The sequence below is a fragment of the Poromitra crassiceps genome, assembly GCF_964638095.1.
Source record: "Poromitra crassiceps genome assembly, chromosome: 26".
Lineage (NCBI taxonomy): Eukaryota > Metazoa > Chordata > Actinopteri > Beryciformes > Melamphaidae > Poromitra > Poromitra crassiceps.
In genome coordinates, this window is record NC_139640.1 from 10,201,041 (window position 1) to 10,213,666 (window position 12,626).

A 12,626-nucleotide genomic window follows, 5' to 3' on the forward strand; every position below is an offset into this window, starting at 1 on the left:
TGATAGACTGAGTTGCTGTACAGCACTATTTTAACAACGGTCAATAATACTGTTGGAAGCAGCAAAGTAATGTCATGCAATGTATACATGCATTCACGTGATTACTGCACATCACACGATTTATTCCTCTGGAAGATAACAAAAAAAAAATGGTTCCACAGACTTTATTTTCGCCAACTCATCACCAGGACAGAGAATCTTCAGGCATAAACAATCTTCTGTACAACACTGTTCCCTTCTTTTGAAAACAAAAACAAACAGCAAAACACAGTTATATACAAAAATAGTAAAGCGTGTTAAAAAAAAAAGAAGAGACAAAACAAAGTAGTATTATTTACGCTTATTCGTGGAGGGCTGTTTTAAATAGTGACCGTATTAATTTGAACTTTATTTTTGCTTGACTACGCCTGTGAATATACAGTTCAAGAGAACATGTCATGAGTTTTTTTTTCCTGTGAGAATAATCCAGTAGCACCATTCTGAGTTTCTCCATTTCACTGTATCCCGTCCATACGCCTCCCATGCAGTGCAAAAAAAGAAAAGAATACTAAAAAAGTAATTTGGGCTCCTTGAAAATGAAAACACTTGAATCCTTTTCTTTCATACGTCTCACCAGGAGAACACAACTTTCAGCTTCAACTGTCTGGTTCCATACAATATTGTTCATTTCTTTATCATCATTGAGTAACAATTTCCATATTGATTTTTGTTTTTTGTCCATCTCTAATCGCATCTCTCACTCACACACACACACACACACACACACACACAGCCTGAAAATACCATTCCAGCAAAACTACACACATTTATATCAATATGTAATTCAATGTTCCAAAATTATAGATCAGTCCATCATTCCGCTGAGGGGTTCTATGGAAAATCAAAAATACTGTCAGGAATTGAAAACAGATATTGAAGCAGTTATCCTTCATTTTTTTGCTAAGACAATTCATAATGAAAAATGTAGAATGTGTTATTCTTCTTATTCGGTATTTGCTGCACCACACAATTCAAAGTGTTAAGTGTGAGCCTGTTGACTCAGACAAGGCAAGAAGTAGTGAAGGCAGATGAGCAGAAAAACAAATACAACATCAACCATGTAACAAGGCCAGGTGAATATGCCAAAATATACTCGGGGGTTTTGAGTCAGTTTCACATAAACACGTAGCGTAGAAGCGTAGAAGCCATATCACAATTATGATCACTCGTATCTACTGTGATTATAAAAACCATCTCACAAGCAACTTTGACTTTTCTTTTTTCCTATGCCGACAATCCAAATCTTGCGCATTAGGCTGAACCGCTTTCAACGTTTCTTGTTCTCGACGGCAATTTTGATTGTCACTTTCTGGGCGGGTATAAAGCACATGTTGGTTCCAAAGTAAGCAGATTTCTTCCACTCCACCTCCATTGGTCAATGATGCAACAACAAAAGACAGTCCAGCTGACGTCTTTGTGTGTGACGTGGCTGTCGGGAGTGCCCATACCTCGTAGTGATCACAGACGGGATGCGCACATTGTTTCGTTGATACGTATAGCGGTTGTAGTGCATTCTAGAGACAGCTGGCATGGTCATGTGAAGCATTGAAATACAGTATAGCAATACAATAATACAATAAACAACACCCAGTAATGAATTATACAGTGTATTTACAACTCTGTTCGTAACGCTGATCTGACTGTTCACGATGCTAACCGCTAAACGTGCTATGACGTGAGGTTTTTCTTCGACTTGCAGCTATGGCTTCTTTCAAAAAAATGTATTTATTGTGCATCAGCATCCTCTTCTGCCATTTACGTCGTTAGTTTGTTTCCTACATAGCCATAGTGGTAAGGTGTTGATGACCTAGCAGCCCCTTACGCCCTGCACTGCCCCCGGGGTGCCCTCCTCCACTTCCGTGGCCACAATATTCTTGCAGGTTCTGGCGCAAGGTGACGAGTGCAGAGCCCAGACAGGCCCGGTTCGGCGCCAAGATGCCCCCGGGCAGCTGAATGAGGACGGTGGCGACGCCGGCCATGCCGTCGTCCGTGGGCTCCAGGGTGATGGGCCCCACCTTGAAGGAGGAATAGGAGAAGCCCATGAGCTGCGAGAGGAACGGGTCGGAGCGGCAGAAGTGCTGGTAGCCGCTGTGCGTCGACGGGTGGTGATGGTGCGACGCCGGGGTGCCGGCGGTGGTGCCGGCGTAGTGGTGCGTGTTCAGGTAGTGCAGGGGCAGGTGCTGGCCGCTGTTGACTCCGCCGCCCAGGGTCAGGTGATGGTGGTGGTGGTGGGCGGTGGGTCCGGACGCCGGGTCGTGTTTGTAGGAGACGGCGCCCGCTCTGCCCCTCTGGCCCACCACCACGCCGCCGAGCTTGCTCGTGCGGGCGTGGGCGAGCGACACGGTGCTGCCGCCCCCGACCCCGCCGACGGCCGTCGGCAAGTAGATGAGCTGCGGCTCCTCGGGCTCCAGGTAGACGGTGAGTTTGGCGAAGGGCCGAGACGCCATCTTGGTCATCTCCTGGATGTGCCGGCGCTGCTCCCGACGGAAGTCCAGGAACTGCTTCACCTTCCAGAGGAGGACGCAGACGGACAGGAAGAGGAAGAAGCAGGAGAAGAAAACGGAGAAGAAGACAAAGAGATCGATGTGGGCTTGGTCCTGGCGCAGAAACAGCAGGCCCTGGGACTCGCCCAGTCTCTCCTCGCTTCCCACCCCTCTCAGGGCGATGTAGAAGCGGCTGGATTTCAGGGAGTGCACCTCGTGGGGGAAGGTGATCACCACGCGATCGCGAACGGAGCGGACGATGAGCACCGTCTGGGGTTTCCACACGGTGATGTAGGAGATGAGTCCCTCGGCGCGCTCCTCGCTCATCTCTCTCTCTGCCCCCGGGGGCTTGGCCTGCAGCTGCAAGGGGTTGGTGGAGAGCATGGGACCCCCGAGACCGGACGAGGCGTTGGCGAAGACCTTTATCGGGGAAGGAGGCGAGTCCTTCTCCGCCCCGGTCGCCGTTCCCCGAAACACCGGCGCCGACTCCTCCTCGATCTTGATGGCGTGAACGCCCGTGTGGCGGTCCACGTCCACGATGAAGGTGTCGTGAGAGTTGGACACGTACACCTCCACCTCGCCGAAGGTCACGTCGATGGTGACACGGATGTCCACGTTGGTGAACTTTGGCTGGGCGGCGAAGAAGACCGTGCGCCCCTTGGGCAGATTGCGGATGGTGGGGTCGTGGAAGCAGTTGGTCTGGGACGTGGGGTCAAAGCAGCACTCGCTGTCCACGTTGAACTGGCGGTAGCACTGACGGCCGTTTACCGGCGTGCCGTTGAAGGAGTCTTTGCACTTGGCACACTAAGAGAGCAAAACATGAAGACAGTTTGAGCAAATACCACCATGTGAGTGAAGAACAACAACATGCTCACAGGTCAAAAAGGCTACTTTGGTGTGAAAAAGCTGTGAAATAAAATGAGAAAATAAGACTGCGTTCACATAGTCATGCTTCACTGGTTTGATAGAGAATAGTGCTGCACGATTAATCTAATCGCAATCACAATCGCGATGCCAGCACGTGCGATTACATAACCGCAAAAGTGTGCGATAATTTTTTTTCACGTCTTTTTGAGTGTGTGTGTATGTGTGTGCCTCCTCTAATCTAACGTTACACGCGACGCAGCAAACGCACGTTTCTCTGCCATCACACTGGGCATCAACACTAGCGGGAGACTTCTCCCATGCACTCCCGCAAATAAGTAATGTTATGCGAGGCAAGGTTACATAACATTTTACCGAGAGGGAGAGAGAGAACATCCATGATTGCTAACAGCGAGCTATGCTAATAACTAGCTAGCCGTTCAGAAACGCATGTAAACAGCCATGTGATTAGTGAGAACGTCAGTAAAATAAGGAGAGAGCTGCAGGTGCTTATGCAGAACTAGTGCACGTTTAAGTGCACAGTGGGTAATGACCCACTGTGATGAAGAATATAGCAAGATTAACAAGGTTGATAGCAGAGAAAACACTGTTGCAGCTGCCATCAGCAGCACCTCCAGGCTAGCCTGTCACATGATGCCTTCATGGTCCCTCGAAAAAGTCTGCAGATGCACGTTAACTCACCTCTCTCTCAAGAAGCGTCACGTGAGTGTGGCGTTTAAGGCCATCTGTCGCTACAAAATAAATAAACGGGGTGTATCATTGTATTACTGGACAGACATGTAACTAACTTTGCTGAGCCATCTTCTATGTGCTGTAACACAGTGCAGTTTCTATTTGTCTGGTGTTTCTTTTTTACATGTTTGGGAGAGGCAAATGTCTCAAAATGTTTTATTTTTTTGTAAAGATAATTTTATTTCAAATTGTTTTATTTATTTAGTTTTAATATATTTTAAATTGTAACATATTTCATGTATTTTAGTCTGTGATACGTGAAACCGTGGTATTTTTGTCCAAGGTTATCATACCGTCAAAAACTCATGCCGGCACATCCCTAGATACCTCTTGTTTATTATATCGCAATCGCAATCACAAATCGCAATATTGTCCACCATCGCTAATCGCACCTTTCCCCCAAATCGTGCAGCACTAAAAGAGAAGGGAAGTCATTCATTCCAATAGAGGATTTTTCTAACGTAGTTTTTAAGTTTTTGAGTAACAGATTGGTGCCCTATACAGACTTTTCCAAACTCTGCATTGTTAATGGAGCATCACAATAGCTGGTAGTAACAAAGATAGCACTGGTGCATGTTACAGAAAATTAAAAATTCTCCCCAGTATTAATATATAAGTCAACAGAAAGAATTCTTAATGTGCTTTCATAGCAAAAGTCATATTGGTTGGTATGATATATACTTGTTCAATCATGAGAAAGTAGGAATAAAATATTTCCCTCCAGAATGAAGGGTGTCTTCCTGCTAATTTGAACATAAAAAGTCAAATTTATTTTAAAAGCCATCCCAAAAACGTTGCGAATGCAACATGGCGAGTAGAAAGCTTTCCTCCATGTTGGAAGAGTTCCGACCACACTGGGAGATTGTTCTGGGGTGGGAGATTGAGTTGCGGATGGCAATACACTAGAACACAGGAAGATATGAACCCAGCAAAACAACATTTAAGCCGACTTAATTTTGAACTTTTTCCTCTATTTTCAATTCTTGTCTGGGATTCTTGTATATTATGCAAAAATATTGGGCCACACAGGCCACTTTGTATGTGCAGGCAAACGGCACAAGATATTCTCAAAATTCTTATGCCACACTTTGATGGAATCAATGAGTTCCAGGCTGTGCATACCTGCTGTCTGTAGCAGTCTTTGCGGTCACTCTGAGGGCTGCTGAGGCAGGAGGAGGTCTCTGTGTTGTTCTGACAGGGGCAACCTGTTCCATCGTGTTCATTACAGGTATCTGCATGGCCGTTACACTGACACCTGCACGACAGAGGGGGCACAATTGAGCACTAAACGCTTTGGCTGTTGCTGAGTAAGGATCTGATGCTACTCAGTAATGCTCATAATGATCTTTTACTTAAAGAAAATAAAAGATAAAACACCTAGTAATGCATGTATGAAAATGCAAATCTGTGCATTCGTATCTATGTGTGTAAATGTAATCTAATTTATTTGATGTGAGAAGTCATACATCTACAAACCTTTCTGTATGTGTATGGCCTTCTGTAGACCTGCTAATGTGAATAAGCTGCACATTTTGGAAATCCTGTCATGTATGATATACATTTATTTATCTTCATATTTTCTCATTCGTTTTATATTGCCATATTTTTTCCCCCGATATATTTTTTTGAATTTTCATTTCTCTTCATACTGTACTTCCTATTCTTTATACATTTTCATAATGCTGCTCCATTGACCCAATTTCCCACAGCGATCATTAAAGTTAAACTTAAAGTAGTTCAGGATATAACATAATATCTGATCTGATCTTGTTTGCTCAATTCCAGAGATCTACATTCAAGTGTCAAACATGCCTCTTGGTATCAGATTATTATTATTTCTTCAATAGGGGAATTGTGAATTGTCCAATAACAGCACCCTATTACTGAATACTAGGGATGTCACAATATATCGTCCCACAATATATCGCAATATCAAAACGTGACAATATGTATCGTGGAGATGAAATCTCATATCGCGAGAAAAAGAAGCTGAACATGGTGGCACTGATCTGCATCTGATTGCATGCTCGCTCTCCTTTTCATTGCTTTGTTTGAACAGACGAGGGACGTTACAGACACGGAGGATGAAAATGGTGAAATGACTCAAATTAGCGTGGAGGATGCCCCCTCAACTTAGAAATCGATCGCAATAACATATTGTTAAAATATCGTATCGTTATCGTGAACCCAATATCGTGTATCGTATCGTATCGTGAACTGAGTGTATCGTGACACCCCTACTGAATACCAATCACAGTTTTGGTGCATCCCAAGCTCACTGATAGTAGATCAATAGTAGCACCTCAAGTAGCTCATCAACTCAACTTAAAAGCATGGAAACGCAGCATAAACCTCACTCACTTGTCACACTTCCCTTGCAGTAAGAAATAACCGCTGAGGCAGCTTTCACACTTGTCTCCAACACTGTTGTTCTGGCAACTCACACACACCGCATTCTCTTCAGTGGGACCCTCCGATACCCAGTTCTGAATCTGATCAAGGGAAAAAGAAATCATGGACACCCACACCTCAAGAAAGGAGGCAAACAGAACATAGGCTGTGCTATAATAATCATTATATATAATATAATATAATAATAGAAATTAAATTATTCACCACTTATCAGGAAACGCTTACGGGAGTCAAACTACAGCTCCCTAATCAAAGTAAAGTACGCACTACCCAAGATGCCGAGCACTTACGCTGATGGAGTCCAGAGGGTAGAGGCGTAGATTCTCGAGGGCTTTTTTATGTTCGTCCCGGGACAGACACACGGCGCTGTTACCTCTGCAGAACTCGCGACACGGACGACAAGTCCCCCCGCCCTTAGCAGAGCCTACAAACAGAGGCTTGCACTTCTCGCAATGCTTGCCCTGGAAATGTGGGAAGGACAATAATGTTACAGTCTGTACATCAGATGCACCAGTGAACCAATCATATTACAGTCTGTACATCAGATGCACCAGTGAACCAATCATATTACAGTCTGTACATCAGATGCACCAGTGAACCAATCATATTACAGTCTGTACATCAGATGCACCAGTGAACCAATCATATTACAGTCTGTACATCAGATGCACCAGTGAACCAATCATATTACAGTCTGTACATCAGATGCACCAGTGAACAAATCAAAAATGCCTGAGAATTTAAGTATGCTGTGTGTATGTTGAGTGGGTGTGTGTTAGGGCTGGGCGATACTGACAAATCAAATATCACAATATTTTAGACCAAATACCTTGATACAAAATAAGGTGACGATATTTGGGGGAATTACAAGATATTTACACACAAGTTTTTGAAAATGAGTAATGAGCATTACTAATGAGTAATGTGTAATAAGGATATGAGGAGCAGGTAAAGCCAATCATTGTTCATTTTACTCAGCCAGAACAGGTTCATACATTTAGAAAATGTTATCACTTACTGTAAACACAGCCTTTAAATTAAGACCAGGAAGACATAACATTTAAAGCCCCAATCAGTAATTTTTTTTAATTTTTTTACTGTAATATGAGATCTTTTTAGTCTTAGGACATGGTAGATTGACTTGTAATAGGGAGACTCTCGCCTTTATTTATCCCACACCGCCCTCCATTGGCCAGCCCTGGGACTAAGCAGTTTGCTGCCAGCGTCCCGAGGCAAGATGCGCGCATGCGCTCTACAGCGGCCGGAAAACACGAAGTAACTCGATTCGGATTTGCTATGAAAATGATGTTTCACGGAACTATGGATTAATATTTCATCACGTGGTGAGTACCCGATGTCACAACATGTACATAGAGCTTTCTGGCGCTGTGTTTTGTTGACTTTGAACGGCGATATCGTTATCGATACTATTGCACGCAGAGGGCGCATTTTCTCCAATAGCAAAACTTGGAAAAGTTGCTGAATGGGGCTTTAAGTTATTTCACAATAGTACAATATGAGATCCCAGACGACATATAGTATCATATCACAATATTATTAATATATGATATATCGCCTAGCCATAGTGTGTGTGTGTGTGTGTGTGTGTGTGTGTGTGTCTCCAACCACTCACTATGGTGTTATTGTGGCACTCCAGACAAACGTCCGGTTTGTTGACACCAGCGCAGTTGCTGTGTTTGTTGCAGCTGCACTGAGAAGAGCAGTTTTCCCCCACAAAGCCAAAGTGACACTGACACACTCCTGGAGACACACACGTCCCGTTCACACAGCCTTGTGCGCACACCGGCTCACACTGGCCAGAAACACTGGAAAGAAGAAACAAGCAAAGCGGGAGCATGGGTCAAACTTAAACACTTCTCCAGGCATTGTGCTCGATCAGTGTGGTTCTCAATCTTTTTTGGCTTCAGTATCCCCTTTACCCGACCACAACATCTTGCTTAAGCTGTGTTCACACCGAGATATTTATTTTTCGCTCTGTCGCTTGATTCAACCCTTTGGAATCGCTCTGTCGCTCTGTTTAAATCGCTCATCAACAGGCACACGAATTGACGGACATGTAGGGGCTATAACGTTACGCAATGTCATGATGTTTGTCCACTACGAGCCACCGTAGTTGTTTACAAGCTCCATACCGGTAGTACAGACTTCACTTCATGTCAGCTGTCAGCCTGTCAATGTGGTTTGTTGCCACACAATAAACCAGCGGTTTGTTCCAAGCCAGTGTGATCCTTGACTCACTCTCACACGGCAGCCAATCAGCGTTGAACAGCGAGCGACTGATGCCAGCGTATTTTCGCTCGAGTTGGGATATTTCATCTGGGCCGACGAGCGTATTTTCGCCCTAGCGCTCTGTCTCTGTCGCTCGGACGCCCAGCGATTTTTCTCCCAGGCGAATATACGCTCAATCGCTCGTTTGCATTGACTTTGTATGTAAACTCGATGCCAGCGAAAAACTTTAATAGGTCGGTGTGAACGCAGCTTTAGAAAACGGCAAGAGAAAACTATAGCATATGATGCAATGAATGAATGATAACCCACCTTTTGAAGAACATAACATTACAAAATAAGAAAAGGAGTGAAAGAGTTCCAATTAGTGCCAACTGAGCAAATTTATGTTAAAGTTGAATTTATTTTCAAGATGTATTCTTACATTTTTGCATTTTCCCCTTTCTCTCAAGTACCCGCTGTAGTACCTCAGTTTATATATCAAGATAGATAGATAGATAGATAGAGAGAGAGAGAGATAGAGAGAGATAGATAGATAGATAGAGAGAGAAAGAGAAAGAGAGAGAGAGAGAGATAGATAGATACAGATATTTTTTATGTCATGATAACTGAATGGAAATATCCATCTTAGCCTTCTGAAGGAACTAACCTGCTGAGTATGTAGCCGTGCTTGCAGGTGCAGTGGTAGCCCTGGGGCACTAACCTGCTGAGTATGTAGCCGTGCTTGCAGGTGCAGTGGTAGCCCTGGGGCAGGTCATGACTAACCTGCTGAGTATGTAGCCGTGCTTGCAGGTGCAGTGGTAGCCCTGGGGCAGGTCATGACTAACCTGCTGAGTATGTAGCCGTGCTTGCAGGTGCAGTGGTAGCCCTGGGGCACTAACCTGCTGAGTATGTAGCCGTGCTTGCAGGTGCAGTGGTAGCCCTGGGGCACTAACCTGCTGAGTATGTAGCCGTGCTTGCAGGTGCAGTGGTAGCCCCCTGCAAACCTGTAACCAGAGAAGTCAAGTCACTAATCCTCGTCTTCCTCTTCTTCCTGCGTACTGAAACCACCAAAGTCCTCATCTTCAGTGTCGGAAACGAACAGGTTCAGGGTGGCTTCATCAACCACTCTCCTCTCTCCTTCATTGTCACTCAAAACCAACGAACTCCTCTTCATCACTGTCGGCATCGAACAGCCTCTGAAGCCTCTGACGGCCCTCAGCGCCAGCTGTGGCGGCGTCATCCTCTTCATCCCGCAGCAGTCCAGCGTTTTGGAACCCGTTGGTGATTGTGGATGTTTTCACACTCCTATAATATTCCGTGATCTTCCTTTGTGTGAATTCGCCGAAGTTTGTGATTTTCTCCTGGTAGTCGGGAGGGAGTTGTTCAGTAGTTCTCCCCTGGACGGACAGTCCCTTTCGTCTCATGAATCGGAAGCACCAAGATGGCCCACCTCTGAAATGTTCAATTTTCATCTCGGTGGCGACTGTTTTGGCCTTCAGTCGGATCTGCACCGTGGAAACGCCTCGGCCGTCTGCTCTCTGGGTCAACACCCAATCTTCAAGGGAATCTTCAAGTTCGGGCCATCTGCTTTTATGACCTCTGAAGGACTTTTTGGTCTTCTTGCACTGAGACAGTTCCTCCTGCTGCTTCTTCCAACGTCTCACCATTGACTCATCGATGCCCAGGGTACGCGCTGCTGCTCTGTTTCCCTCTTTTAATGCGAGATTGACTGCTTTCAACTTGAAAGCTGCGTCGTGTGAATTTCTGCGTACCTTCCCCATGGTAAGTGAGAGTGTTGCTTCTACTGCTCGTCTTGTTGTGAATATTCCTTGATCTTCCTTTGTGTGAATTCGCCGAAGTTTGTGATTTTCTCCTGGTAGTCGGGGGAGGGAGTTGTTGGTCGAGTGGCCGTTTGCTTACCGTAATTACCATATGTAAGTGGTCACGCACAGAGGGGATTGTCGGGAAAGAGATGGCTGTTTGAGGAAGCTCCCATTTACCGTATTACCGTAACATTTCAACAAAACAACATAACACAACACCACCGTTGTTTATTTTTACAGTGCACACAGTGTCCGCGGTGTGGTGAAAAGAGGGCAAGAGAGGAAATTAAAACAGAAGTGGATTTATAGTTAGAAAGAGTGCTAAAAAAGAGAGATTTTATTTGTATTTTTTTTTTTTTTTTTTGAAAAAATCCATATATAAGCCGCAGGGGCCAAAAAACGGGAAAAAAGCCGCGGCTTATAGTCCGGAATTTACGGTATGTAGCCGTGTTTGCAGGTGCAGTGGTAGCCCTGGGGCAGGTCATGACTAACCTGCTGAGTAGATAGCCGTGCTTGCAGGTGCAGTGGTAGCCCTGGGCCTTCTGAAGGAACTAACCTGCTGAGTATATAGCCATGTTTGCAGGTGCAGTGGTAGCCCTGGGGCAGGTCATGGGCCTTCTGAAGGAACTAACCTGCTGAGTATGTAGCCGTGTTTGCAGGTGCAGTGGTAGCCCTGGGGCAGGTCATGGGCCTTCTGAAGGAACTAACCTGCTGAGAATGTAGCCGTGCTTGCAGGTGCAGTGGTAGCCCTGGGCCTTCTGAAGGAACTAACCTGCTGAGTATGTAGCCGTGCTTGCAGGTGCAGTGGTAGCCCTGGGCCTTCTGAAGGAACTAACCTGCTGAGAATGTAGCCGTGCTTGCAGGTGCAGTGGTAGCCCTGGGCCTTCTGAAGGAACTAACCTGCTGAGAATGTAGCCGTGCTTGCAGGTGCAGTGGTAGCCCTGGGCCTTCTGAAGGAACTAACCTGCTGAGTATGTAGCCATGTTTGCAGGTGCAGTGGTAGCCCTGGGGCACTAACCTGCTGAGTATGTAGCCGTGCTTGCAGGTGCAGTGGTAGCCCTGGGGCACTAACCTGCTGAGTATGTAGCCGTGTTTGCAGGTGCAGTGGTAGCCCTGGGCCAGGTCATGACTAACCTGCTGAGTATGTAGCCGTGTTTGCAGGTGCAGTGGTAGCCCTGGGGCACTAACCTGCTGAGTATGTAGCCATGTTTGCAGGTGCAGTGGTAGCCCTGGGCCTTCTGAAGGAACTAACCTGCTGAGTATGTAGCCGTGCTTGCAGGTGCAGTGGTAGCCCTGGGCCTTCTGAAGGAACTAACCTGCTGAGTATGTAGCCATGTTTGCAGGTGCAGTGGTAGCCCTGGGGCACTAACCTGCTGAGAATGTAGCCGTGCTTGCAGGTGCAGTATAGCCCTGGGGCACTAACCTGCTGAGTATGTAGCCGTGCTTGCAGGTGCAGTGGTAGCCCTGGGCCAGGTCATGACTAACCTGCTGAGTATGTAGCCGTGTTTGCAGGTGCAGTGGTAGCCCTGGGGCACTAACCTGCTGAGTATGTAGCCATGTTTGCAGGTGCAGTGGTAGCCCTGGGGCACTAACCTGCTGAGAATGTAGCCGTGCTTGCAGGTGCAGTGGTAGCCCTGGGGCACTAACCTGCTGAGTATGTAGCCGTGCTTGCAGGTGCAGTGGTAGCCCTGGGCCAGGTCATGACTAACCTGCTGAGTATGTAGCCGTGTTTGCAGGTGCAGTGGTAGCCCTGGGCCAGGTCATGACTAACCTGCTGAGTATGTAGCCGTGTTTGCAGGTGCAGTGGTAGCCCTGGGGCACTAACCTGCTGAGTATGTAGCCGTGTTTGCAGGTGCAGTGGTAGCCCTGGGGCAGGTCATGACTAACCTGCTGAGTATATAGCCATGTTTGCAGGTGCAGTGGTAGCCCTGGGGCAGGTCATGACTAACCTGCTGAGTATATAGCCATGTTTGCAGGTGCAGTGGTAGCCCTGGGGCACTAACCTGCTGAGTATATAGCCATG

The 12,626-nt window shown here is 46.3% G+C and overlaps 1 protein-coding gene across 1 annotated transcript in view; it reads right to left on the minus strand.

The window, feature by feature from the left end:
• Positions 1-207: 207 nt before the first annotated feature.
• megf8 (multiple EGF-like-domains 8) overlaps positions 208-12,626 on the minus strand; it is a gene marked incomplete at its 5' end in the record, with an annotated part of 67,172 nt that continues 54,753 nt past the window's right edge. The window contains 5 exons of the mRNA XM_083661223.1: positions 208-3,326; positions 5,262-5,394; positions 6,501-6,631; positions 6,842-7,012; positions 8,185-8,377. Coding sequence (XP_083517349.1) covers positions 1,815-3,326; positions 5,262-5,394; positions 6,501-6,631; positions 6,842-7,012; positions 8,185-8,377 — 2,140 coding nt within the window. The 3' untranslated portion in view covers positions 208-1,814. The remainder of the gene's footprint in view (positions 3,327-5,261; positions 5,395-6,500; positions 6,632-6,841; positions 7,013-8,184; positions 8,378-12,626) is intronic.